This window comes from Grammomys surdaster, unplaced genomic scaffold (assembly GCF_004785775.1).
Source record: "Grammomys surdaster isolate TR1022 unplaced genomic scaffold, NIH_TR_1.0 166, whole genome shotgun sequence".
Taxonomy (NCBI): domain Eukaryota; kingdom Metazoa; phylum Chordata; class Mammalia; order Rodentia; family Muridae; genus Grammomys; species Grammomys surdaster.
In genome coordinates this window covers 7,077,579-7,105,057 of record NW_021604614.1, presented here as the reverse complement: position 1 = coordinate 7,105,057, position 27,479 = coordinate 7,077,579, and the positions used below count along the sequence as shown (strand labels likewise).

The 27,479-nt window shown below is 46.5% G+C and overlaps 1 protein-coding gene across 1 annotated transcript; it reads right to left on the bottom strand.

Moving 5' to 3' along the window:
- Window positions 1-6,911: 6,911 nt before the first annotated feature.
- Psph (phosphoserine phosphatase) lies at window positions 6,912-27,428 on the bottom strand. The gene is made up of 8 exons (XM_028766107.1): window positions 27,133-27,428; window positions 21,363-21,445; window positions 21,022-21,248; window positions 13,129-13,287; window positions 12,192-12,326; window positions 11,022-11,167; window positions 7,933-8,081; window positions 6,912-7,256 (listed from the first exon to the last, which is right to left on the bottom strand). The coding sequence occupies exons 4-8, from the start codon at window positions 13,266-13,268 to the stop codon at window positions 7,149-7,151; spliced, it is 678 nt and encodes a 225-aa protein (XP_028621940.1). The 5' UTR covers window positions 13,269-13,287; window positions 21,022-21,248; window positions 21,363-21,445; window positions 27,133-27,428; the 3' UTR covers window positions 6,912-7,148.
- Between the last annotated feature and the right edge of the window lie 51 nt (window positions 27,429-27,479).

Here is a 27,479-nt window from a genome sequence, read left to right as displayed (position 1 = left end):
CCTCTACCCACTGAGCCGTATTGCTTGTTCTTGAACTTGTGCTTCCAAGGACTTGTACTGGAGCCATGAACTCAGGAGGACAATTAGGGCATAGCACAGAAAACATGCGCTGTCTGTTTAGTTGGTTTGATTTTGTGTGTTTTTTTTCTATAACCCATGCTGGCTCAAAACACTCAGATCCTCTGGCCTTTCCTTCCCCCAGGTGCTGGGATTATGTACAGGAGCCCCTGCACCTTAACCCCCTCTCTCATCTTCAGAATGAGGGAAATCTGTATTCCTCTTTGATTTTTTGTGAAAATTACAATCTTTAAAATTTTAACTGTTGCCGGGCGGTGGTGGCGCACGCCTTTAATCACAGCACTTGGGAGGCAGAGGCAGGCGGATTTCTGAGTTCGAGGCCAGCCTGGTCTACAGAGTGAGTTCCAGGACAGCCAGGGATATACAGAGAAACCCTGTCTCGAAAAAAAAAAATTTTTAACTGTTGTTGTAATTACGTGTGTGTGTGTGTGTGTGTGTGTGTGTGTCCTTTCATGGGTACACAGTATGTGGAGGTCAGAAGACAACTGTAGAGTTACCCTCTCCTTCAGCCATGTGGATCCCAGAGACTACACTCAGGTCATGAGGCTTAGCAGTGTGTGTCTTTTTCACTGAGTCATCATCTCACTGGCTGCTTGTTTTGACACAGGGTCTTACTGTACCCCAGGTTGGCTCTACATCACAGCAATCCTCCTGCCTCAGACTCCTGAGTGATAGGATTGCAAGTATGTGCCAACAGGTTTAGCTACGGGTTTTTTGCTTTTAAGCAAAAAAGACCAGGGCTGAGGATACAGGTCATTTGATAGACTGTTTGTCTAGCACGCATGTCTCAGTTAGGGTTTTACTGCTGTGAACAGACACCATGACCAAGGCAACTCTTATAAGGACAACATTTAATTGGGGCTGGCTTACAGGTTCAGAGATTCAGTCCCTTATCATCAAGGCAGGAACATGGCAGCATCCAGGCAGGCCTGGTGCTGGAGGAGCTGAGAGTTCTACATCTTCATCTGAAGGCTGTTTGCAGAATACTGACTTCCAGGCAGCTAGGATGATGGTCTTAAAGTCCACACCCATAGTGCCATGCCTACTCACACAAGGCCACACCTCCTAATAGTGTCATTCCCTGAGCATATACAAACCATCACAGTGCACAAGAGCACAAGTTCAGTCAATCCCAGCAGCACACCTATACGAGGCTTCAAGGTCATCCACAGCTACCTAATAGTTTGTAGCTAGCCTGGGCTACATGAAACCCCATCTCCAAATGAGGCAAAAATAAAACAAAAACCATGACGTCACTCCCATCATGCTCCCAGGCAGTCTCCAGATGACCCCATGCTTTAATGAACTTTCTGTATGACTCCTCCCCCCCATGCCTAAGTACTTCTCCATGATTGGATAATAGGGAGACCCCCATTCCACAAGAGCAGCAGCGGCAGTGAGCGAGCGAGATTCCAGAGATTCAAGGAGCTACCTTAGTGACGGCAGAGAGATGCTTGCTTTTGCCCACACAGCCCTCAGAATCTTAATGGCCGGATTCATTCGGACGAGTGAGTGACCCGTCCACAGGTCACGTGAGTTCTGCTCACAGCCTCCAAAGTGTTTTCACACTTCTTGTGTAATTCTATAGTCCCGACATCAGCAGTCCGAGAATCGCTGTCTTCAACGGAGAGATACGCTCCCTAGTTACTGACAGCCACAGGTCACATCCACAGCTGACGCCATTTCCACGGCATTCGTTCCTTACTTAATGCATTACCAGAGTTAACAATTTACCTAAACCAGGGTTAGCCACCCTAGCCTAATACTTATTAATGCTGGCTGCAGCATTAAAGCATTAATACAAGGGAGGAAGTCCTACTCCCTAGGGTTCTAATGAAAGCCAGTGCTAGGATTACGGTCTGTGTAAGCCCATCTGCAGTTCTGTGGTTCTGGGGATGGACCCCTAGGGCCTTGTGCATGCTAGGCAAGCACTCTACCAAATGAGCTCCTAAAACTCCACACCCTTAAAAAAAAATGGAGTTGGTGTGGTAAGTGGTGTCTCCCTTTAATCCTACAGCGCCCTGGAGGCAGAGGAGGGTGGATCTCTGTAAATTAGAGGCTAGCCTGGTCTGCAGAAGGAGTTCCAGGACAGTCAGGGCTGTTAACACAGAGAAGCCCCATCTCAAACAAACAAATAAATAAAAGGTATCTGTGTGTCTGTATGAGTGCACACATGTTATGGCGTGCATGAGGAGACCAGAGGACATCCAAGACTCTGGTCTCTCCTTTCACCATGTGGGTCCCTGGGATCACACTCAGGTGGTCAGGTCATCAGGGTTGACGGCAAGAGCCTGTACGTGCTGAGCCAAGACACTGGTCCTTGCTTCCCTTTCCTCTTTAGGTGCGTGCGTGCGTGTGTGTGTGTGTGTGTGTGTGTGTGTGTGTGTATGTGCACTGCATACATGCAGATGCCTTCAGAGGACAGAAAAGAGCACTGGATCTCCTGGAACTGGAATTACATGTAGGTGGTTGTAGGCAAGGCCATGTGGTGCTAGGAGCTAAATTGTCTTTAAGAACAGTAAATACACTTAACTAAACCATCTCTCTAACCCCCCAAAAATGTTTGGTTTTATGTTTCTGTGTTTTAGGGCACGTGTGTGTGTCTGTCTGTCTGTCTCTGTGTGTTGTGTCTGTGTGTGTGTCTGTGTGTGTGTGTTGTGTCTGTGTGTGTGTGTTGAAATCAGAAGACTGTCTTGTGAAGTGGGTTCTCTCCATCTGTATGTGGATTCTGGGGATAGAACCAGAATCCTTTACCTACTGGCCCTGTTGAGACAGGGTTTCAGGCTGCCCAGGCAGGCTGGCCTCAACAAGGCAGGCCTTGAAATCCTCTTCCTCTTCCTCTGCTGGAATCATAGGCATACACCACCATACCTGCTTGCTTCTTTTTTTAATACCATATCTTGGCTCAGAGTCTGTTCTTGCCTGGAGCCCCAGACCCCCCTGCCTCAGGCCCCAGAGTGCTAGGATTACAAGTATATCCCACTATTCCTAGCTACAAGGGTTTGTATTGCTTCAACTTAATACAAAGACAAACTTCAGTTCCTTTCTCTGGGTATAGAAACCGTTTTCATAGATTGAAAAATGGCATCCCACCCAGGAGCTGTAAACCACTTTGGGTACCCAGCCTATTGTATCTCCGCATGGGTCTCACCTCTGAGAGAAATACTTGCTGGCTGCTTCCAGCCAGCCTACAATTGGAAAAGCATGGGAAAAGAAAAAAAAAAACCACGCCAGTACGGTTCCTGCCTCATCCATATTCACCCCTGACACAACAAAGAAGACACTGTCCTGCGGGGGGGGGGGGGGCTGAGCTCAGAGCCTATGGCCCACAGAACTATTGGTAGAATTGTAAACTGTTCTTCATCAGATCATAACCTCAATTGCATCTCTATCTGATTTCCTCTGGGGCAAATTCATCGTGCACCTGTGCAGGTCACTGCCCTGTCAAAGCCGGGCTTTTGTCACCAGCTCGGTGGCAGGGTCACCTCCTGCACCTCTGCTCAGGCTTTGTGTGCTCCAAGCGGTGACGAAAACTGAGACTCTTTGTAGAACACTCTGCGAGACCCAGCAAGCCTGGTTTGGTCCTGCCCGTTTTTTTGCAGCGCTCAAATGTGCAAACCCACAAAGCAGCATCTAGGAGAACTGCCAGGAAGTGCTTACGACTGGGGAACAACAGCCTTGTTGTTTGGATGCCTGTGTGACCGCTGCCAAACATGTTCCTCCATGCCTCTCCTACAGAACCTGGGGGGGGGGGGGGGGGTATTTTGTTTTTTGTTGTTTTTTGTTGTTGTTTTGTTTTGTTGGTTTTGGGGGTTGTTGTTGTTGTTTGGTTTTGGGGTTATTGTTGTTTGGTTTGGTTTTTTGAGCCAGGACCTCACTATACATTGGTCCTCCTGCCTCAGCCTCTTGAGTGCTGAAGTTTCCAGGCATGTTTCATGCTCAGCCATCTTCAGCGGATTTCGTAATCGGACGAATTTGATCTGTTTGGCTAAGTTATAATGTTTTTTCTCCAAATACTTTACACTAGTTAACTTCCGGAAGAGGAGGCTAAGGCTAGGGCTCGGGTGGTAGACGGTTTGCCTGGCGCGTGTGGAGCTTCGCCTTCAGTCCTCAGCCTGAGTAACCCAGGGCATGCCGATGCACACCTGTGACCCCAGCGGGAGACAACACGAGGGGGAGTTTAAGGTCATCTTCAGGAACATAGCTGAGATACGCAAGACGCTACCATTTAAAATAAAATTAACTAAAGTAAAAGGCCCTGGGGTAGAAAGAGTGCTTACCTCAAATGTGCAAACCTTCAAGGCAGTGGTGACATATGCCTTTCGTGCCAGCACTCAAGAGGCAGAGGCAGGCAAATCTCTGTAAGGTTAAGGTCACCCTGGTCTACAGAGAGTTCCAGGACAACCGGGGTTACATAGTGCAAAAGGCTACCCTGTCTCGAAACAAAAAAAGGGCAAATCCTGGGCTCCATTCCTAGCACTAGTGAAAAAAAAGCAATAAAACCCCCAAAATCTGTATGCCTTCCCTACTTAATGAGCCAATAGTGGTGGCTACATGTGTCTTCCTTTTTTTTTTTTTTTTTTTTGGTTTTTCAAGACGGTTTCTCTGTGTAGCCCTGGCTGTCCTAGAACTCACTCTGTAGACCAGGCTGGCCTTGAACTCAGAAATCCGCCTGCCTCTGCCTCCCAAGTGCTGGGATTAAAGGTGTGCGCCGCCACCGCCTGGCTACATGTGTCTTCCTAAACTATGTCCTTCCCCTCTGCCTACATTTTCAAGAGGGTAAACATTCGCATCCTTTTAAAGCGATACCTGCCTCTTCATATATCTTTAAATAACCATGAATCTTTCCTGTCTTTCTTTCCAAGTCATCTGTGAAAAGGAACTCAGTGTGTATTCCTGTGTACGTGTGTATGGTATATGTTTGTGTGTATGTATTTGTCTGGTGTGTGTGTGTGTGGTTTGGGGGCCAGGTGCACACAAGTCACAGCACACACGTAGAGGTTAGAAGACAACTTTTCCCCCCTTCCCTTCTCCCTCTCACTCCAGCCCCGCTCACTCCACCCCAAAGGCTTATTTATTTATTATATGTAAGTACACTGTAGCTGTCTTCAGACAACTCATAAGAGGGTATCAGATCCCATTACAGATGGTTGTGAGTCACCATGTGGCTGCTGGGATTTGAACTCAGGACCTCCGGAAGAGCAGTCAGTGCTCTTAGCCACTGAGCCATCTCTCCGGCCCAGGAGACAACTTTTGAGAGTTCTCTCCTCTATTGTAAGTTCCAGGGATTGAACTCTAGTGGCCAGAATTTTGCACCTTTTACCTACTGAGCCATCTCTTAGGCCCAAGAACTGTGTTATTAGAAAAATGTCCCCCTCTTCGTGATTTGTAAACTTTATACGTTGGCTGTAAGTTTCAAAACATACACATGCCTTTATTTCCTGTTTTATTTTTTGAGACAGTCTCGCTTTGTGGCTCTGGCTGTAGAATAGACAAGGTTGGTCTCAAATGTGCCAATGATCCCCCTGCCTCTGCCTCCTGAGTGCTGGGATTACAGATAGGAGCTATCACTTCTGGCCCAAAATCAAGTATTTTTTTGTTTTGTTTTGTTTTTTAAAAAGACTGGTACTTTTATTTAAGCTTCTATTGTTGCTTATGTTTGTTTGTTTAAGTTGATTTTTTTTCTTATTTTTATTTTACTTATATGAGTATACTGTTGCTATCTTCAGACACACCAGAAGATGTGGTTGCTGGGAACTGAACCCAAGACCTCTGGAAGGGCAGTCAATGTTCTTAACCTCTGATCCATCTCTCCAGCCCTTTTTTTATTATTTTCAATTGTGTGTATGTGTGTTTCTGCAGGTGGGTCCATGCACATGAACCCAGGTGCCTGAGGAGGCCGGAGACATCAGATCCCTCTAGACCTGGAGTTACAGACAGTTATAAACCATCAGTTGTGGGTGCTAGGAACTAAACTCAGGTCTTTTATAAGAGCAGCAAATGCCTTTAATCCCAGCACTCAGGAGTCAGAGGCAGGCAGATCTCTGTGAGTTCGAGGCTAGCTCTGTCTACAAAGTGACTTCCAGGACAACTAGGGCTACACAGAGAAACCCTGTCTCAAAAAAAACCAAAACAAAAAAAAAACCAATTAATTAATTAATAAGATATAATACTTCTTTTTATTCTGTTTTGAGGACATAGGCTCTTACTCTGGCTGGCCTGGAACTCTCCATCCTCCTGCCTCAGCCTTCTAACTGCTGGGATTATGTGTATGTACCACCATAGGCAACGTGATGGGGAAAAAGGAGGTCCTCACCTCTGAGGCAGTGTTTCCAGTAATGAGGTGGGGTCAGGGCAGTATGTCAGTGCTGTGAACGGAGAAACCCCATCAACTCTCTTCCTGCCGTGGGGTGGTTTGTGCTTATACACACACAGCTCCTGAAGTGCTAGTCACAGAAATTCCTTAGAGGCAGAATTAAACTTAAATCAGCTGGCTGTGGTGACATGTACTTTTAATCCAGTACTTGGGAGACAGGAGGATCTCTATGAATATGAGGCCAGCCCAGGCTGCATGAGATCCTGTCTCAAAAAAGAAAACAGAAAACTGAACTGTCTGTTCTGAAAAACTTTTTTCCCCCCAACAAACAGGGTTTCTCTGTGTAGCCCTGGCTGTCCAGGAACTCACTCTGTAGACCAGGCTGGCCTGGAACTCAGAGATCTACCTGCCTCTGCCTCCCAAGTGCTGGGATTAAAGGTGTGCGCCACCATCACCCAGTACAAATGTTCTTTATATACCAAAAAGAAACCCAAAATTCACTTAAAGCTGCTGAATCCATGTTGCAAGAGTAAAAGCATTTAATTTACTATGCCCCTCCAAAAGCTCCAGGTAAAATATTTGTAGGAATATACACAAAGAATTCAGAATATAAAACTCTCCATGTAATTAGTAGTCATATTAATATTGGAACTACAGTAGGAAAAAAAAACCAGCTGTCTCCTAGACTCTCCCAGGAGCCTAACTGCGGAGCTTTGAGACGGTGGAGTGGTTCTGTGTGAGTGGGGAGTCGAGATCATTCTTCCAGTTCTCCCAGCAGCTCAACAAAGTCAGTGATGTACCACTTGGCGTTGTCCTTCACCTGCTGTCTGATCACATTGCCTCCAAAACCAATGAAGGCGTCCTAGGGAGGAAGGGGAGGGGAGATGAGTGTCTTAAAGTGGCACACCCAGGCCGGGTGGTGGTGGTGCATGCCTTTAATCCCAGCACTTGGGAGGCAGAGGCAGGCGGATTTCTGAGTTCGAGGCCAGCCTGGTCTACAGAGTGAGATCCAGGACAGCCAGGGCTACACAGAGAAACCCTGTCTCGAAAAATCCAAAAAAAAAAAAAAAGTGGCATACCCAGATAAACATAAAATACACTCAAGTGAAAATGTACCTATATACTTAAAACATACACACACACACACACACACACAAACACACACATGCATACACATCCAGTCTCACTCTCTCTTGCTGATGCCAGTGCTCAGGTACTGCTCGAGCGCCCTGCCTGCCTGCCGCCATGCTGCCTGCCATGAGGATGATAGAGTTAACCCTCTGAAACTGTAAGCCAGGCTTCAGTGAAATGTTGTATTCCCTAAGTTGCCTTGGTCATAGCGCCTCTTCACAGCCATAGAACAGCGCCTTACGGTAGTTACTCATAATTAGTTCTAGACTGAATGTCTTTCAGTTGCTTTGTGTTCTTATCATGATATTTAGCTGTTCTTACTTAACTTCGGTTGTAAACTTTCAGCCAGACCTAGAAAACAAAATTACCAATTTAGAAAAACAAGAAAAAAAACACTGAGTACGTACAGCCGGAGGGCAGGCTTCCATGTCCGTCGCCCCGTCTCCAATCATGATGATTTTCTTAAAGTGAAATTTCTCCTTTAAAAATCGAATAACCTTTCCTTTCCCGCCTGACTCTGCTGTCGGCTGCATCTCGTCAAAACCTGCGTACTCACCTGAGGAGGAGACGGGGGAAGTGATTAGATTCGCAGAGGCATTTTACTCGGACTAGCTTGTTTATACCACTGATACCTGGATTCAAATTATCAGTATTAAGTCTAAAATAGCCCTGGGCACAGTCACACAGCATGGGACCTGACCCCTGCTCATGAGGAGGTCGCTCTAGTGGGGCCCCTTCAGTTCAATTAGCTCCATCTTCTAAGCTTCTGGTGTAGCAATTCTAAACTTTGTTGAGATAGCAGAGCATCATAATTATAGCAATACACTAGTTTATCACAGTCATATACTGCTAACGTTACCTAAAGGAAATGCCAACTTATTCTCTTTTTTTTTTTTGAAATGGGATCTCATGTGGACCAGGCTATCCTTGAACTTACTATGTCTTAGGATGAGTCTGAATGTCTGATCCTCCAGCTTCCACCTCTGGACTGCCCCGATACCAGGTGTGCATGCACACTCATGCCTGGTTTTTGCAGGGCTGGGGATGGAACTCAGGGCTAGACTGCAGGTTTAGGCAAGCACCCTTCCAACCGAATTCCATTCCCAGCTCCAAATTTATTTCTATTCTTACAGGTGTTAACACATTCACTAATGGGTTTTGGGTTGGTCTGGTGTGTTTGAGACTGGGAGACACTTTGTAGCTCAGGCTGGTATAGGACTTGAAACAATCCCGGCGGGGGGGCCCCCCCCCCGGCCTCGGCCTCCCAGGTATTAAGAGCCAGTGCCCAGGGCTGGTTCACTCATCAAGTTTGACAGTTTGGTGGTTGTTGTCGTTGGCTTACTTTATTTTTAAAGATGGAGTCTAAGTAGCCAAAGATGACCTGTGATTGCTAATTCTCCTGGCTCTGCTTCCCAAATGTTGGGATTACATGGGTCTTCCCTTCCTAGGCTCCATGCTTTCTTCAATCAGCAGCATGGAGTGCGCCTGTGTGGAGATCAGCAGCAACAGGCTAGCAGTCAGGTCTCACCTTCCATCTTTATGTGGGTTCCAGGAACTGAATTCCAGTCAGGCTTCTTTGGGGAGCACCTTTATCTGCTGAGCCGTCTCACTGGCCCTCACTTGATTTTAAGACTACCAGCTACCCAAGGAGGGGATGGTGCTGCATGCCTTTAATCCCACCATTCGAAAAGCAGAGGCAGGAGGATTTCTGAGTTCAAGGCTAGCCTGGTCTACAGATGAAGTCCCAGGACAGCCAGGGCTACACAGAGAAACCCTGTCTCAAAAACCAAACAGCCAAAAAGATTACTAGCTACCCCATGACATAGCCGAGAGCCCTTTTGTGTGTGTGTTTTGAGACATGGTTTCACACAGCCCAGGCTATACTCGAACTTACTATGTATACTATGTTCAAAGACCCTGAACTCCGGGTCTTCCTGCTCCGACCTGGGATTGCAGGTAGGAGCCATTCTGCCTGGTTTGTGTGTCAACCCAGTGCTTCAGACAGGCTGGGCAAGAGCTCTACCACAGGGCCCCAGCCCAGCCCGAGTGCTTTTGTTTGCTGTTTATTTTATTTTTTATCATTTATTTATTAAGATTATTTTTATTGTTTTTAGAGAGAGAGTGTGTGTATGTGTATGTGTGTTTGTGTGTGTGTGTATGTGTGTTTGTGTGTGTGTGTATGTGTGTATATGTGTGTGTGTATGTGTGTGTATATGTGTGTTTGTGTGTGTGTATATGTGTGTGAGTGCAGATGTGTGGAATCCAGACTAGTGCTAGCTGCCAACCAGCACTCTGCTTACAGCCAAATCCAGGTCCTCCGAATGAACAGCCTGTACTCTTAACCACTGAGCCGTGTCTCATCCTGGTTTTGGTTTTTTAGAGACAAGGTTTTGTTCTATATCCCAAACTGGACTCCAACTTGAAATTCTCCTGCCTCATCATCTCAAGAGTGCAGCATAACTGGAGCCTCCTGAGATGATGTAAAACATAGCTGTGACCGCGGGTGACTCAAGGGCAGTGGTAGAGCTGCAACTCACTAGCCCAACTCCTTCTCCGGTCTAAACTGTTCCAGCTACAGTAAGAAAAAAAATGCAACGGGTCGACAGTACGTATGCAGAGTCAAGCCAGGACAGGTGACAACTCCAGCCTGTTCTGCAGAGCGAAGAACACCCGAGTGCAGATGGTATCAGAAGAGCCATTCATAACGGGCTGGAGAGAAGGCTCAGCAGGTCAGAGTGCAGGGGACTCTTGCAGGGAACCTGAGTTCAGTTCCCAGATCCCACATCAGGTGTCTTAGCCTGTAACTCCAGCTGCAGATCTGATCCCCTCTTCTGGTCTCCAAGGGCACTTGTTTGTCACACAGGTTTGTTTTGAAGATTTATTTACTTTCATTTATATGTGTGTGTATTCTGCCTGCATGCTTGTTTACATACTACATGAGTGCCTGGTGCCTTCAGAGGCCAGATGAGGGAGTGGGATTCCCTGGAACTGGTAGCGGTGGATTGTCCAATATGAGTGCTAGAAACTGAACCAGGGTCCTCTGGAAGAGCAGCTGGTGCTCTGACCCCTAAACCACCTTTCTAGTCCCCATAAAAAATTTTTTAAAAGAATAATTCATGTGGGGCTGAAGAGATGGCTCAGAGGTTAAGAGCACTGACTGCTCTTCTAAAGGGGGTTCAGTTCCCAGCACCCACATGATGGCTCACAACTGTCTCTAATTCCAGTTCCAGGGGTCTGGCACCTTCACACAGACAGACAGACAGACAGACAGACAGACAGACAGACATAAAGGCAAAACACCAATGCACATAAAATAAAAATAAATCTTTAGGAATAATAATTATTAGTATTATTGTTGTTGTTGTTATTGTTATTATTCATGTAACTCTTAACTCCAGGGCCACCAGTCTTTAAGTTACATTCCAAAAGACACTACCTAGAATACCAAACAGTAGGAACAGAAAAGCAAGAGAATATACTACCATTCAAATCTTACCATTAAAGTAGAATTTCAGCCTGTTGGCAAATACATTGGTGGTTGGGATATTAAGCTTTGCGGCCACATGCTCCACAATACTCCTAAAGCCTCCAGAGATGAGGAAGACCTGGACATTGCGCTCCTGCAGGCGGCTTACCAGCTCCCTACGAAAACAAACCATAACACCAAGGTCATCAGTTACAAGAAGGAAACATGAAAAAGATGTTAGGGCTTTTTTTCCTGGATCCAAAGCTGGTGGTCTGTCTATAAGGATCATATCTATGAACTTAACGTCTCGTATGTTTTTCCCTTTTTTTTTTTTTTTTGATTGGTGGTAGGGTGTTCATTTGGGTTTTGTGTGTTCAAATAAAATGACTTTACTGAACTTGTAGCTGATCAGAGCAGTCATTCTGAAGTCAGAAACCTCTCTGCATGTTCAGTACCAAACACCTCTTTAGTTATGTGCCCACTTTTGTTGTCCTTCGTTGTGAGGCTGTTACTGTGGTGTGGCTGTCGTTTTTGTTGTTTTTGATTTGGTGGTTTGTTTTTAAGACAGATTCTTGCTGTGTAGCCCGACTGGCTTGGAACTCTCAACACTCATCCTACCTCGGCTACCTCACTAGTATTTCAGACGTGAACCACTACAGCTGGTCTTGGGTTTTTTGTTGGCTTGTCTGTTTTGTTGGCTGCTTTTGAGATAGGATCTCATGTGTCTGTGGATTATTTTAAATTTGTGATAACCTACCCCCACCTCCCATGTGCTACGAGTACAGGGATATGTCACACAGACATCCAGCTTGTGTGTGTATGCGTGTGTGTTCTGAGACAAGGTCTCGCTCTGTAGCCCAGGCTGGCCCTAAACTCACAATCCTCCTGTCTCAGCTTCCTGACTCCTTGCGTCACAATGGGCACCATCATTCTCTGCTTTATATGTGCTTTCCAGCTGCACTTAGAGATAAATGGGTGGAGCTCTGGGGAACCATTGCACCAACACTAAGATAGATTATGAAACCCTAGAGAGGCTTGGAGAAGGCGGGATGATGGGAGTAAGACCAGTGGGTAAGATCAGAGCAGACGTAAGTCAGACAGCCACTCAGAAGGGAGCCCAACAATGGCATCCTCTCAGGAGGAAAGAGCCTCACAAGCCCCGAGCTGGTAAGAAGCCCATGTGCCAAGAGCTGAGCTTACCTTATGCCAGGGGTCAGGTGTGGCGGGTGCTCAGCTAGGAGCCTCTGTACCTGATCCCTGGAGGGCTGGATCAGTGCCAGGCGCTGAGTGAGCGCGTCTTTGAAAGGCAACGCTCCTCCCATGGCTCTCCGTGTCCTAGGAGGAAGACCCAAGGATCAGGTCATAGGTGTCCTTGAGAAGTCGACATGCCTTCCCATGCCAGGACATTGTGATAACCATCAGGAAGAGGGTAGTGCCACAGCCCAACTCCACACAGATGTGCTGTGTGCTGTGACGGGAGGTCTGCTGGGGAATCCCACTGACACTCGGACGACATGTACTGTGAACCCACAAACGAGTCAGGAACCCACACATCCCATACACAAGCATACCTCCCATACACAAGCACCTTGCTTGCAAACCGTGAACTCTTATAACCCAGAGAGCAAGCCAAGGCTGAAAGCTCCTGCAGCAAATGGAGCTGAGCAGGTGACAGCTAGCACTCAGGAAGGTGTCACTGCTGTACAGTGGGGACAGCAAAGAGAAGGGACAGAAGGTTCTGGCCTGGATCTCGTGCCACTGAAGCAGTAAGGCTGCACTTTCAACCTTGACAGAAGGCACTGGATGTTTAGAGCCTGGGGCCATCTTTTTGGATTAATCATTTCCCAAGCCTGTCTCATCCGCAGAGACAACCCTGTTTTGCTTCCTTTGTTCTTGCTGGAATGTTTGCAGATGGATAATAAAGACGGTGATCTAGCAAATTCGGTTCTAAGTAGCGGTGTGTGTGTGTGTGTGTGCGTGTGTGTGTATACCTAGTGCTTTGTCTTAGCACTGGGCCAAAACCAGAACCTAGGAACTGAGACCCTAACCCAGCCTTTCATCCAGTCATTCTTTTTTTTTTTTTTAAAGATAAACTCTTTACCATATCTTACAGGGAATACAGACAGTTAGTTCATACATTTCAGACACCGCGGCCTCCACACCACAGAATTTGGCCAGCTCATCAATTCCTTCTTCTCTGATGACTGTGCTATCAACATCAAAGCACACTGCGTCTGCTGAACAGAAGAGCTTCCTCAGCTCCGAGTGGGAGACCATCCTGGGAAAAATTTTCCTCCTAGAAGAGGAAAAGAGAAAGGAGCTTAAAGAGGCTCTGTAGTAGAGTGTTTGGCCCTGAATCTCACCCCAGGGAGGTGATCTCGCCTCCTAGTCAGGTGCAGTGGGGTATGCCTGTGATCTCAGCTCAGGAGTGGAGGCAGGAGGATCAAGAGTTACCACTGGGACTGAAGAGATGGTTCCCTGGTTAAGAGTATTTGTGGCTCTTCCAAAAGACCCAACTCCAGTTCCCAGCACCCACATCAGACAGCTCACAACTCTACCTGTAATTCCAGCTCCAAGGGACCCATAATCCTCTTCTGGCACACACACATGCACCTCTAAATAAAAATAGCAACAATAATCTTTTAAAAAGAGAGTTGCCGGGCAGTGTTTGCACTCATTTCGAGTCCAAGCACTTGCACACACAGAGTTTAAGATCATCTTTAGCTACATATCAAGTCTGAGGCCAGCCTGGGCTACACCAGACCCTGTCTCAAGCAAAAATGGTAGCGGGGAGTTGATCAATAAGGAAAGAAGCCTGCAGCCAAACCTCAGTGCCTGGAAACCACATGGTGGAGATGAACAGAGGGATCACGCAAAGTTCCCCTGATCCCCACAATCACGGTGCTACACAATGCATCCCCACTCACACCGCAACACGAGGGAGGGAAGGAGGGAGGGAGGGAGGGAGGGACGGAGGGAGGGACGGAGGGAGGGAGGGAGCAGGCAGGCAAGAAGCGCACTCCCCAAATCCATCATGTCAGTCAGCTGAGCAGGACAATGAGGCCAGGTTGAGGGAAAGCGAGCCAGGAAGATTCAGTTATGTAAGAGCTGAAGAGAGGCAGTGACAGGGTAACTGACAGGACCTGGAGTCTCACAACCAGTGAGAACAGGAAGCCAGGTCAGGCGCCAGCATGGAACCTGGGAGGAAACCAAAATGTCCTTAAGACGGTCCCAGTATTTCAGAGAGGCTGGGCGTGGCGGCTGTGCTTGCAGTCTCAGCACTGGGGAGGGGAGGAGAGGAGGATCAGGAGTTAAGGGTCTATCCTTAGGTATGTGATGAGTTTGAGTTAATAAGGTCAAGGCAAGCCTGGGCTCGAGATCCGATCTCTAAGTAACAGAGTAAGTGAATAAATAAGTCGTTATGGATGGTGACGCACACCTGCGTTCCCAGCACTAAGGAGGCTGAGGCAGGAGGATCAAGAGCTCAAAGCTAGGCTGGTGCTACACAGTGAGACTAGTCTAAAAATAAAAAATTAAATAAAATAAATGGGGGTTGGGGAGTCTGGAGAGATGGCTCAGTGATAAAAAGCACTTGGCTACTCTACTAGAGGACCGGAATTCAATTCCCAGCACCCACAGGGCAGCTCATAACGGTCTGAAACTCCAGCTCCAGGGATCCATGGCACCAGGCATGCACATGGTGCACACTCATAATGTAAAAAAATAAATCTTTCAAAAAAAGATCCTTGGCTATAGGGAAAGCAACCTGCTAAGTTCAGTTCCTTCAAAGTAAACTGTGTACACTAGACCTTCACAGAGAGAAAAGTCACCGCTGGGACCTGGACTCTGAAACCTTCACATCTGGCTTTTGGGGGAAGGGAAGGCCAGGGCCCAGGGGCTGGAGAGAGTTCAGGCAGAAAGTTCTATGTTCAAACATAGGCCCAGGCCCACCCCATAGCGTCTGTGCTGCTTGGCCTTCTGTGGTACAGACTGTGGATCCATTCAACTTCATTTTTAAAAGTGTGCTGATAAGGTGTTCTTAACCATGGCTCCAAAGTGAAAACACATTCCTTCATGGCTGGATTTAGGCCTGAAATGGGTGAGAGGGGAAAAAAATCTCCTTGCTCAAACAGATGGCAGCCTTTCCACACCTAAGATCACCTCTTTCATCACCAGGTACACTGATCTCTTATCTTCAAAGATGGATCTTATCTGCATTCAAACAGATAACAACAGGGGTGCTGGTGCCAGTCTGCCATCCCAGCATGTGGAAGGTGGAAAAAAGAGGTTCAGGGCTGCCACACTGTGAATCCAGCACCACCCACTATGAACCCAGCACCACCGAGGAGACAGAAGCAGGTGGATCTCTGAGTTTGAGGCTAACCTGGTCTACAGAGTGAGTTCCAGGACAGCCAGGGCTATACAGAGAAACCCTGTCTCAAGAAAAAATAAATGAGTTCAGGGCCAATGGGGCTACAAGAGACCCTGCCTCAAACTAAAAGGCAGTTAAGATCAGCACAGTGAGCGAGCCTGGAACAGCAGTGGCTATTCTTACAGAGGACCCAGGTTCAGTTCTCAGCACCCACATGGCAGCTCTACTCCCAGGAAATCCAGTGCCTTCTTCTGCCTTCATACATAACATAAAAATAAGTAAATCTTTAAAGTGGCCACAGAGGCTAAGCACATCAGAAAAAAACAGGATCCCTAAACAGTGCAAAATAGATTGTGAGAAACTTCCAGATTCACACATCAAAGACCAGCTCTGAAGTAGGGGAAAGGTTATAGGCCAGCTTTTGTTGTTGTTATCTGTTGTTGCAGAAGATTTTGTCCGATAGCCCAGGCTGGTATGGAACTCCTCCAGCAGCCTGTCTAGGCTATGCTGAATGTAAGACCTTCATGCCTTAGTTAAAGTGCTAAGATTACAGGCATACAGCACTACACCTGGCCATTTCCTTTTTACGATTAAATAAACAGCTATTATGGGTGAGCGAGAGGGTGCAATGGAGATACAGGACTCTGCAGCCAAGCTTGACAGCCTGAGTTCTGTCTCCAGGACCGATATCCTACAGGGAGAGAACTGACTCTCAAATGTTGTGTTCTGACTTCCACAATGTACCACGGACCCGTGCACCCACCGACACACACATCAATCAGCCAATCAACCAATCAGCCAATCAACCAATGTAAATGTTTAAGGAGAAAAAAATCAGAGTTGGGGGGATGTCCTGATGTTAGAAGTGTCCATGCAAACACACACACACATACGCGCACGCGCGCGCACACACACATACACACACACTTTTTAAAATGTAAATTTACAAAAGAAACAAAGAGCTAGAGAAATGGCTCAGCAGTTAAGAGCGCTTGTTCTTGCTGAGGACCAGCTCCAGATAGTTTAGTTCTGGGAACTCAGGAGAGGGTCTAAATGCCAGAGCTCTGAGAGGGGAGAGAGGCACTCGGAAGATGAAGAAGGCCGTTGCCACTTCCTGATGCTACTTTTGGCTGCTGTTGAGGTCTGTCAAGGGATCATGAGCAAAAAGACAAGAAAGTTAAAGTTATCCTAACGACAAAGATTGGACTTGCTGAGCTGGAGGGATTGCTCAGTGGTTAAGAGCACTGACTGCTATTTCAGAGGTCCTGAGTTCAAATCCCAGCAACCAAACAGTGGGTTATACCATCTGTAGTAGGATCTGGTGCCTTCTTCTAATGTGTCTGAAGATAGCTAAAGTGTTCTCACAGAAAGAGAGAGAGAGAGAGAGAGAGAGAGAGAGAGAGAGAGAGAGAGACAGAGAGACAGAGAGACAGAGAGACAGAGAGAGAGAGAGATTGGATTTGCCCCTAGGAACTCAACAGCCCTAATCTACAAGAAGTAGCCTACAGAGGTCTCCGAGCCCTTTCCACTCTAACCTTCCTCCTTTGCTCCTTCCCAGTGTTGGAGAGTTGGAAGAGGTTAAGGTGATAAATGTTAAGAACATAATAAAACAGCCGGGTGGTAGTGGCTCACACCTTTAATCCCAGCACTTGGGAGGCAGAGGCAGGCAGATTTCTGAGTTCAAGAGTTCAAGGCTAGCCTGGTCTACAAAGTGAGTTCCAGGACAGCCAGGGCTACACAGAGAAACCCTGTCTCGAAAAAAAAAACACCAAAAAACAAAAAAAAACATAATAAAATAATAAAACAAATAAGCCAACACCTCTACATAGCCCTGGCTGTCCTGGAACTCACTGGGTAGACCAGGGTGGCCTCAAATTCACAGTGATCCGCCTGTCTCTGCACCCCAAGTGCTGGGATTAAAGTGTGTACCACTATACAGGCAAAATGAGTAAGTCTTTTTGAGAAAGAAAGCTAGCTATTCAAGCCATGAATAATAATTTGCATCTGAAATGTCAAAACTCAGGAGGCTGTGGCAGGAGAGTTACTGTGAATTACAGACCAAGTTCAAATACAGAAGGAGACTTTGCCACAAAATAATAAATAAGTAAATAAATAAATAAATAAATAATTCGGGGGCTGGAGAAATGGCTCTTCCAGGGGCTATGATATTGATTCCAATACCCATACGGTAGCTCACAACCGACTATACCTCTAGTTCCAGAGAATCTGATCTCTCTTCCGGCCTCTTCAGGCACCAGCCATGCAAGTGGTGCACAAATATGCATGTGGGCAAAACACAGGCAAAGCATGTGCACTAACCACTAAGCTACACCCGAAACCCAACAGATAATACTGTTCACTGAGGTGAGGAGGTTAGCTCGCAGGCAAGCCCAAGGACCAAAAGCATGGAGCTGTCTGGTACTCAAGATTCTCCAGGTGCTGAAGTCTTTCTCTTCCCCTTCCTTTGTTGGTTAAAAATGCACCATAAACCTCAGCTTAGAGGTTTTCAAAGGAAGATCTGTGGGTTTTGCAAGAGACTAAAAAACAAAACATGAGAAAATAAACAACCAGGAAGAGACTCGCAAGGTGGTAGAGGGGCTAAGGATTGTGGCCCGGTTGGCTTGCACGCAGCAAACTGGGGGTTCTGCCCTCTGAAGAGCATAAACCACAGTCAATGACCTATACCTGTAACCCCAGCACTCAGGGGCAGAATCAGGTCAGAGGGTCAGAAGTTCAAGGTCATTTTAGCCTACATAGGGAGTTTATGGTTGAAGGTAAGCCTGGATTAATTGCGGTTGATTGACCTCCTAGCAATATTGTTCCAACAATGGTTCAAACCCAAAACTGCTCCCCCTGGGGGATGCTGGAGCACTGCAGAGAAGTAGCTAAGGTCTATCACTTCTGCTCTGCCACATCCTGGAGCTACCATACCTATGAGCAGATTACAGAGAGAAGGTTCAGAAAGAGGACCCTGCGGTGAGAACAACAAACCAGCTGGAGTCTGTGGCAGACCCAACAGTCCCTGCAGCAGACCCAACTGTCCCTGCTGCCTTCAGAACAAGACACACATGTGTATGGTGCCTCATACCTGAAAGTTCAACATTAGAGGAGTTAAGGAAGGCTGAGGTAGGAGAATTGCACTGAGTTTTATAGGTTTATTATTATTATTTATTTATTTATATGAGTACACTATACCTATCTTCAGACATACCAGAAAAGAGCATCAGATCTCATCACAGATGGTTGTGAGCCACCATGTGGTTGCTGGGAATTGAACTCAGGACCTTTGGAAGAGCAGTCAGTGCCCTTGACCGCTGAGCCATCTCTCCAGCCCTGAGCTGAGTTTTAATCCTGTCTCAAAAACTGGGAAACAGCCGGGCAGTGGTGGCGCACACCTTTAATCCCAGCACTTGGGAGGCAGAGGCAGGCGGATTTCTGAGTTTGAGGCCAGCCTGATCTACAGAGTGAGTTCCAGGACAGCCAGGGCTATGCAGAGAAACTCTGTCTCAAAAAAAAAACAAAAAACAAACAAACAAAAAACAAAAAAACCTGGGAAATATAGAATAAGGGAAGAGGAGCTAACTGTAGGTGTGGCAGTGGAGCGCACTGCCTCGTGTGCCATGTCCAACACCACAGAATAATTTAATCAATTAAGTACAAGTTGGGGAAACAAAGTCAAGGCCAATGGAGGAGGAGTCAGAAAATGATTCTGGGATTGGCAAGATGGCTCTGTAGATAAAGATGCCTTGAAACTCTGGTGAAAGCTGGACACCTTGGTGAAAGGAGAGAACTGACTCTTGAAAGTCTCTGATCTCCATAGGCATCACGGCACACTCGGGTCCACACCCATACATACAATAACAATAAATGCATATTTTTAAGCCGGGCAGTGGTGGCGCACACCTTTAATCCCAGCACTTATGAGGCAGAGGCAGGCAGATAACTGAGTTCGAAGCCAGCCTGGTCTACAGAGTAAGTTCCAGGACAACCAGGGCTATGCAGAGAAACCCTGTCTCAAAACAAACAAACAAACAAACAAACAAACAAACTGCAAATAGCTGGGCACAAGCCCAGAATCTCAGCAGTCAGAAAAATAAAGCACAGAGGTGTTAAATTTAAACCCAGGCTCTGCTGCTGCAAGAGCCTGTCAAAGAATAAATAAAATAAAACAACGAGGTGGGGGTAAGAAAAACGGCTCAAACAGTAAGAGTCCAACCTAAGTTTAATTGGTAGAATATGTTTTTTTAAAAAGCTAGGAGATGGTCAAACATCTCAGTGGGTAGAAAGCCCTCGCCGTGTAAATCTGATGAGTTCGAATCCCAGAGCCTAGAATATCCTAGAAAAAGAATTGATTCTAAAGTTGTCTTCTGACTTAATACAAGCACCACAGCACTTGCATACTACAGGTGCACAAGAGTACACACACACACACACACACACACACACACTAAACATTAAAAACAAACAAACAAAAAAACCTAGCATATTGCACAGGTTTGTAATCCCAGTGCTAAGAACTAGGAGAAAGGTAGACTCCTGAGCTTAGCCAACTCAGCCTAATTGGCAAGTCCTCAAGCAGGTGAACAACCCTGACAGTGGTGGCACAGATGTTTAATCCCAGCACTTGGGAGGCAGAGGCAGGCAGATCTCTGAGTTTGAGGCCAGCCTGGTCTACAGAGGGAGTTCCAGGACAGCCAGGGCTATGTAAGTATTGAGAGTTTGAGCGAAGATACAAGGACTGAGGACACACAGCAGTCAGAACTCACGTGCACTGCTGGGAGCGAAAACTGCAGCACATTTCTGGTAGGTTAGACAAGAAACCAGCAGCCCTGCTCTTAGAGAGTCACCAAGAAAAAGGAAGGCTGGTGGGAGAGAAACATTTTAACGGGGGTTTTGGGGTGTGATTGGCCAAATGTCCACCAACCTATAAGCTTTAAACACTTGGGAAATGGAAGCGAGAGGATCAGGAGTTCCAGGTCAGCCTGTCACCCTGTGCTAACACACACACACACACACACACACACACACACACACACTCGATAATATGATAATATGCAAGACTCACATAAAGAAAGTATAATCGGGGCTGGAGAGATGGGTCAGTGGTTAAGCATGCTTGCTGTTCTTGCAGAGAATAGGAGTTTGCTTCCCAGCACCAACCTGGGTCACAGGGGTCAGTTCACAACTTTCTGTAACTCCAGCTCCTGGGGATCTGACACCTTTGGCCTCTGAAGGTACACACACACAAACACACACACATACACACACACAAACTTAAAGAAAACGAACAAATTTAATGAATGAAAGATTTAACACCCAAATTAAAGCTATTCCCTTATAATTGTATATGGTTAATTATTTCAAATTCTATTTCTAATGGAAATGATGACAAAGTCAAGCCACTTCAGCTCCCGGTTTGGAGAATTTTCTTATCTTCTACAGATGATCCTCCTGTGCCAGATTGCATCATTCATTCAGGCTGTTTGCCGTGGAGTATGAAAAAAGTGAAGCTATCTAAAATATGAACCAGCCTTAGAATACCAGGGCATAATCTACCTATCCAATAAAGAATCAGAGAGGAGATAGCCAGGGGCAGAGAGAGTACTGGTGCATCAGAAAGCTGGACACAGGGCAGACCGGTGCGAGCGGGGAACTCACCGCGGTTCCTGGGCCGCGCTGTTCCTCTCGGTTCCGGTACCTGTAACTTTCCGGTAGCAGTGGGGTCTGGAGCTGCTACAACGTGCGAGCGCTGAGTCCTGAGTGAGGTGACCCGTAAGGCAGATCACAGCCCTCACTCAAGGCTCCTCTCGGATCTGCTGATGCCTCCGGCGACTACAGAGCACTTTGGCATGTGTGCTTCCAACTGGAGAAGCCAGATCTCAGCTCTGCAAAACCGGGTTGGAAGACCGCCTTGGTCCAGCCCCCAGGGGCGGGGCTTTCCGATCCCGCCCCCAACCCCTTCCTTCCAAGGGGCTCGGCGCCTGCAAAGCTACACTCACCGTGAGATCTGTGATCCCTAGTTTGTTGAGTTGGCTCGAAAGAGCTCCCGGACTTTCAGAAGCTGCGTCCCAACGCCAGATCCCTGCACACGAGAGAAGCGAAGGACCTCTGTACTGATTTTGCAATGTACGAGGCTCCTTGTGAGCCCTTTCTGAAATCCACATTTTCTATGCTACCCCTGCAGGAATGCAGGTGCCAAGAGAATTACAAAATCTACATACTCGCGGGCAAAGTAACTCAGTTGGCAGAGTGTTTGCCTAGCGTGCAAAACTTGGATTCCGCCAGGGCAGTGGTACGCCCCCTCCTTTAATCCCAGCATTCAAGAGGCAGAGACAGGTGGTCGAGGCTAGCTTGGTCTACAGAATTCCAGGACAGCCATGACTGTTACACAGAGAACCCCGATTACACGTGCTTGCAATTCTAGCACTCTGGAGGTAGAGAGATAGGAGGATCATACCTTCAGTCATCCTGACACTATGAATTTAAGGCCAGCCTGAACCACTAGAGGGACCCCTGTCTAAGAAAGTAAAAATACTTCGTTCACACCTCAAGTTCAAAATCTTGGGCTGGGAAAGGGCCCTGAAATTAAGGAGTGCATGCTGCCCTTACAGAAAGGATCCAGGTTTGGATCCCAGCCCCAGCTCGGTGAGAGCTAATGCCTATTAGCCTCTGAGAGCATCAGTACACATGCAGGAAAATGCATACATATAGGTAAAAATAATTCTTTATAACTTAAACATGGGGAGGGGCAGTTGGAGGCAGGGTTTCTCTGTGTAGCCCTGCTATCCTGGAACTTGCTCTGTAGAACAGGCTGTCCTCGAACTCAAAGAGATCTGCCTGCCTCTGCCTTAAAATTCTTATTTAATATATATGTGTGCTCTGTCTGCATTGAAGACTGGCACTTCTGTCATGCCTGGTACCTGTTGAGGCCAGAAGGAAGCATCTGATCTTCTGGAGGTGGAGTTACAGGAGGTTGTGAGCTGCCATATGGTTGCTGGGAATCAAACCTAGGTCCTCTGGAGAGCAGCCAGTGCTCTTAACTACTGAGACACCCCTCCAGCGCCTATCCTTTTGTTTGTTATCTTTGCGATCAATTTTTTTTCCCTCGTGCGTTTACTTGTGTGGTGTGCATGCTCATTTTCCTGTGTGTGACAGGTGCATGTGTGTATACGCTGGAGGACCAAGGTTCCGGGCAGGTGTCTTTCTCAATTGCTTGCCACCTTATTCATAAGGCAGAATCCCTTTATTGAACCCAGAGCTCAATAAGCCACCGAGCCCACTTGCTTTGAGGATCCCATTTCTCCCTTCCCAGTGGTGAATTTCAGACAGGCCTCCACTCCCACCCTGCATTTATGTGGGTTCTATGAATCTAAACTTCCGATTGTGGACTTGAATGGCAAATACATTAACCACTGAGCCATCTTCTCAGTCCCCATGTCTGTTTGTTTTATATGTCCACTTGGTTGGCTTGGGGTAAGCGAGTTGTTGAGGGACAAAGAGGGAAGAGGGAGAGGTAGGGAGAGGGAGATAGAGATAGAGATAGAGATAGAGATAGAGATAGAGATAGAGATAGAGATAGAGATAGAGATAGAGATAGAGATAGAGAGAGAGAGATCAGCACTTGGAATTATGAACCTAGGGCTTTACACATACTAGTCAAATGTTCTAGTGAGAATTTTAGCCCTAGCCTTCTTACTACTTCATAATTTGGAAATGAGTCTACGTTGCCTAAGCTAGTCTTCAACTCACTCTGTAGCCTCGTCAGTCCCTAACCGTGTGATCCTCCTCTCTCAGCCTCCTGGATGCTGGAACGACAGGCCCGAATCACCACGTCCTGCATGCTCCTATTCTGTTCTGTGCTACCAGTCCCCTTCCAGATGTCACCTGTCCAGCCATTCTCTTAGCATACCCAGTAAGGAGTGGGGTTCCCAAATATTTACATTGCAGGAAGCTGGCCGGCATTAGGAAATGAGGCCCAACCGAAGGTCCCCTGAGCCTCCGGTACTGACCATGTTTCTCCAAGCAGAGGAGGTACCATGGCTACAGGGAGGCTTCTAGCCACAACAACCACTCTCTGAGCCAGAGAAGCTCTCAAACTACACACTTCAGACCAGTGGTACAAAATTTTAATCCCAGCATTTAAGAGGGAAGCAGAGGCAAGTGGTTCTCTGTGAGTTCCAGGCCAGGCTACAGTTATGTAGTGAAACTCTGTCTCAAAACAAACAAACAAGCCAGGCAGTGGTGGCGCACGCCTTTGATCCCAGCACTTGGGAGGCAGAGGCAGGCGGATTTCTGAGTTCGAGGCCAGCCTGGTCTACAGAGTGAGTTCCAGGACAGCCAGGACTATACAGAGAAACCCTGTCTCGAAAAAACAAAAAAACAAAAAAACAAAAAACAAAACAAAACAAACAAACAAACAAAAAATCATACAATTCAATCCAGTAACTAAAGTCCCCATAGTCTTTGATCAAAGGTGACTTTTAAGCTTACTATCCCAGAATGCACTCACTCAAAAACAGCTACAAGAGTAGGGCAAGCAAGTTCTCCTGTGTCCACTGGAAGTGAGCTTCCTTTATGTTACATTTATTTAACTATTGAGGGGTGGGCTCCCACAGTGAGCATGCAGAGGTCAGAGGACAACTTTAAGGAGTCAGTTTTCTCCCTCCACCATGGGTGTCCTGGGGATCAAAACTCGTGTCATTAGGCTTGGTGACAAATGCTCTTATCAGCTGAGCCATCTAGCCATTCTCAGGGATGGCTTTGATGAGGGAGGGTGCTTGCCTAGGTTCAATCCCCAATATCAGATGTAAACATAGGCAAATTAGGAGTTTTGAAATAACACTTGGTAGTAACTTTAAAAGAAGTATACTAAAGGGTGCAAGATACTGAACACTTAACATATGTATTTTCGTCTAGACAGCAATAGGAATTTTTATTTCAAAAGGGAACACTTAACTACTACAAATATGAGTGATTACATGAGTTCATTTGTGCTATTTATTCCTACAATGCATATTTATCAAATAAGTACCAGACATTTAAATAAAATGTATCAGCTGTTCCTGGTCCTTATAGCCTCATCTCATGCCCGCACAATGTTTGGGCACAAGATGGCAGTGTTGATGCTCAAGCAGAGCACAGAATACATCTTTAAAGCAATGCCTCCTCCCAACACTTGGGAAGCAGAGACAGGCAATCTTTGTGAGTTGCAAGTCAGCCAGGACTGCACAGTGAGACACAGTGAGACTATCTAAACAAGCAACAAATAGACATAGATAAAAATAGACAAATAAGTGTCATAGAAATAGCAACAACAAATTCATTAATAAATGCTAAAACAGTGGTTCTCAACCTGTGGGTCTCCACCCCACAGGGGTTGTATATCAGGTATTTCCATTACGATTCATAACAGCAGCAGAATTACAGTTAGGAAGTAGCAATGAAAATAATGTCATGGTTGGGGGGTCACCACAACATGAGGATTAAACTCATGAGGATTAAAGGGCGCAGCGGTGGGCCCACTGGGCTAAAGAAGTATGCAGCATGGTGAAAATCAGGATATTTATAGAGCTTCTCACAGGCTACTGACTGAATAAAAAGAGCAATTTTATTTTTAGAGATGTATTTGTATTATTTTGTAGTTATGTAGGGGACTACGTGTCTGCATGTGAGCATGTGCCCATGAGTGCAGGCCAGAGGTGTCAGAGTCCCCCTGCAGCAGGAGTTACAGGTGGTTGTGAGCTGCCTGCTGTGGTGCTGGGATCCAAGCCCAGCTCCTCTGTGAGAGCAGAGGCAAGTGCTCTTAAGCACTGAGCCATCTCTCCTCCAGCACCAAAGAGAAAAAAATTGCAGCTTTACAATAATCTGGCGACTTTCAAATAAATGACCGAAGTTAACAGCGTGAACAATGGGATAACCTGGAATCACATGACTCTCCTTAAGCCACATGGACACACCATCTCTGAAATGTTGCCAGAAAGAAATTTAATCATTAGAAAACATCAAGCCACACAAAACTAAGTCTTTAAAATAACCACTCCATACTCATGCCAAGTTCAAGCCAGGGAGAGTGGCACAGATTTGTTGATCTCGGTACTCTAGAATCTGAGACGAGTGGACTGCTGGCCTCTGAAATGAATGGTATGCAGATATACAATATATACACAGAACACCTATATATATTAAATAAACAAACAAAGAAAGAAATAGGAAGCCGGGCGGTGGTGGCGCACGCCTTTAATCCCAGCACTCGGGAGGCAGAGGCAGGCGGATTTCTGAGTTCGAGGCCAGCCTGGTCTACAGAGTGAGTTCCAGGACAGCCCGGGCTATACAGAGAAACCCTGTCTCGAAAAACCAAAAAAAAAAAAAGAAAGAAATAGGAGGTAAGTAGAGGCAGGAGGATCAGGACTTCAAGGCTAGCTTTGTCTACATAGTAAGACCTTGTCTCAAAAACAGAACAAACCACAAACAAACAAAAAACAGCTCCAATATATTTTTCACTGATGTTTAAGGAATATTATATTAAGGAATATCAGTGTCAGCAGTGAGTTTTCCTGGGCAGTCTTGAATTTTCCAACTCAATCCAACATCTACGTGTCCTGTTCCCTACTCCATCAGCAGACAACTGACTCTGAAAGTCTTCCTGTGCATCACTCACCAGCAGCGATAATGAAACTGCATCCCCACCAAGCGGTCTATATAAGTAAACAGGAGTCTTCTGCATGCCATGTACCATATGTACGGCTTTTGTGATTTTTCAAATCTACAGACCTACTTAAAAACATTACACTAGCATACTTACTGCAGGCAGAATAGCTGAGGTTGGAAATAAATAAATATCGGCCATATGATAGGTTCTCTTACATTTTTAAATTTCCTGTTTTCACGACCTTTGCACCTGCTAAATCAGCACTCAACCACGGAGCTACATACCTACCCTATAGGTGTGTTTTCTTTAGACAGGGTCTCGCTAGGTAGTCATGGCTGGCCTGGAACTTGTTATGCAGATCAGGCTGGCCTTGAACTCACAGAGATCTGCTTGCCTCCCATGTTCTGGGATTAAAGGCATGTGCCACTATGCCTGGCTCTGTATCATCCCGGTAATGAGGAGCACACAGATGTTGAGGAGAACGAGAATTTCTTATTCCTACCAAAATGGCTAAACCTTCAGTATAAATCAATAGAATACATCCAATGGTATTATGAGTTGTCATCTGTGTCGAGAAGTGCTTCATATTCATATACATGTTTAAATAGTCAGCATGTATCGATATCTAAGTGCTCAGACATACAGGCAGGAGAAACACCTATACGCTTAACATTCTTCTTCTTTTAATGTTTAAAGGAATGCTTTCAAAGACTGGGTACCACCGTCCAGCCATGGTTGAGTTTTTAGCAGGCTCAGTAGCTCATTACCACTTTGGAGGTTGAAGCAGGAGGATTGCTACGAGTTAGATACCATTCTGCCTACACAGTGAGTTGTCTAGCCGGGACACAGAGTGAATCCTTGTTTCATATTAGAAAAAAAAAAATAAGAAAACAAAAAGCACCCCGGGTCTTTAAACCTGCCTCAATGACCTGGGCCCTAAGAACAGATTGATTGTTGAGTCTCTTTAACGCCCATCGCACCACTCCTAAAGCCATCTAGTATTTTCTGCCTAGCATATTCCTCTCGCCAACCCCTGGGGTCTTAAAACGACCAGGATACAGGGGAAGGGTCCTTTTTCTGTGTTCCCACATTTACAGATAAAACAGACAAGAAAAATGAACCTGGGAAACCTCGCGAGAGTGTGAGGGAAACATCCCGGAGTCCAGTAGCTAGAGACAACACAGAAATAGGGGCCGACGCCTCTGCTTCCTGTCACGCCCAGTCGAGTGCTGAGGCCGAAGCATCCCTCACACACGAGCTGTAGGGCTTTTCCTTCAAAGCTGGCCGCGAAACCGCCACGCTGCAATCCTTAAATAGCAGAACCGCAACGAAGGGCGGCGAGCACAACGGAACCTTAAGATTCGGAGTGCAGATTACCGGAGAACAAGTTTCTCGGATGCGCAATGACGTCGCAACTGGGCGTGATGGGCGGGGCCTAGAGAGACCGGCGTCCGGTTGACCCAATCAG

Bases quoted from the DNA above. Each gene is read 5' to 3' on its own strand.
- Psph (XM_028766107.1), bottom strand. From the start codon at position 13,268: ATGGTCTCCCACTCGGAGCTGAGGAAGCTCTTCTGTTCAGCAGACGCA. The intron at 11,168-12,191 runs GTAAGCTCAGCT...TTGTTTTCGTAG, and splicing joins CACCTGACCCCTGGCATAAG to GGAGCTGGTAAGCCGCCTGC. The intron at 7,257-7,932 runs GTACGTACTCAG...CTTCCTCCCTAG, and splicing joins TGGAAGCCTGCCCTCCGGCT to GACGCCTTCATTGGTTTTGG.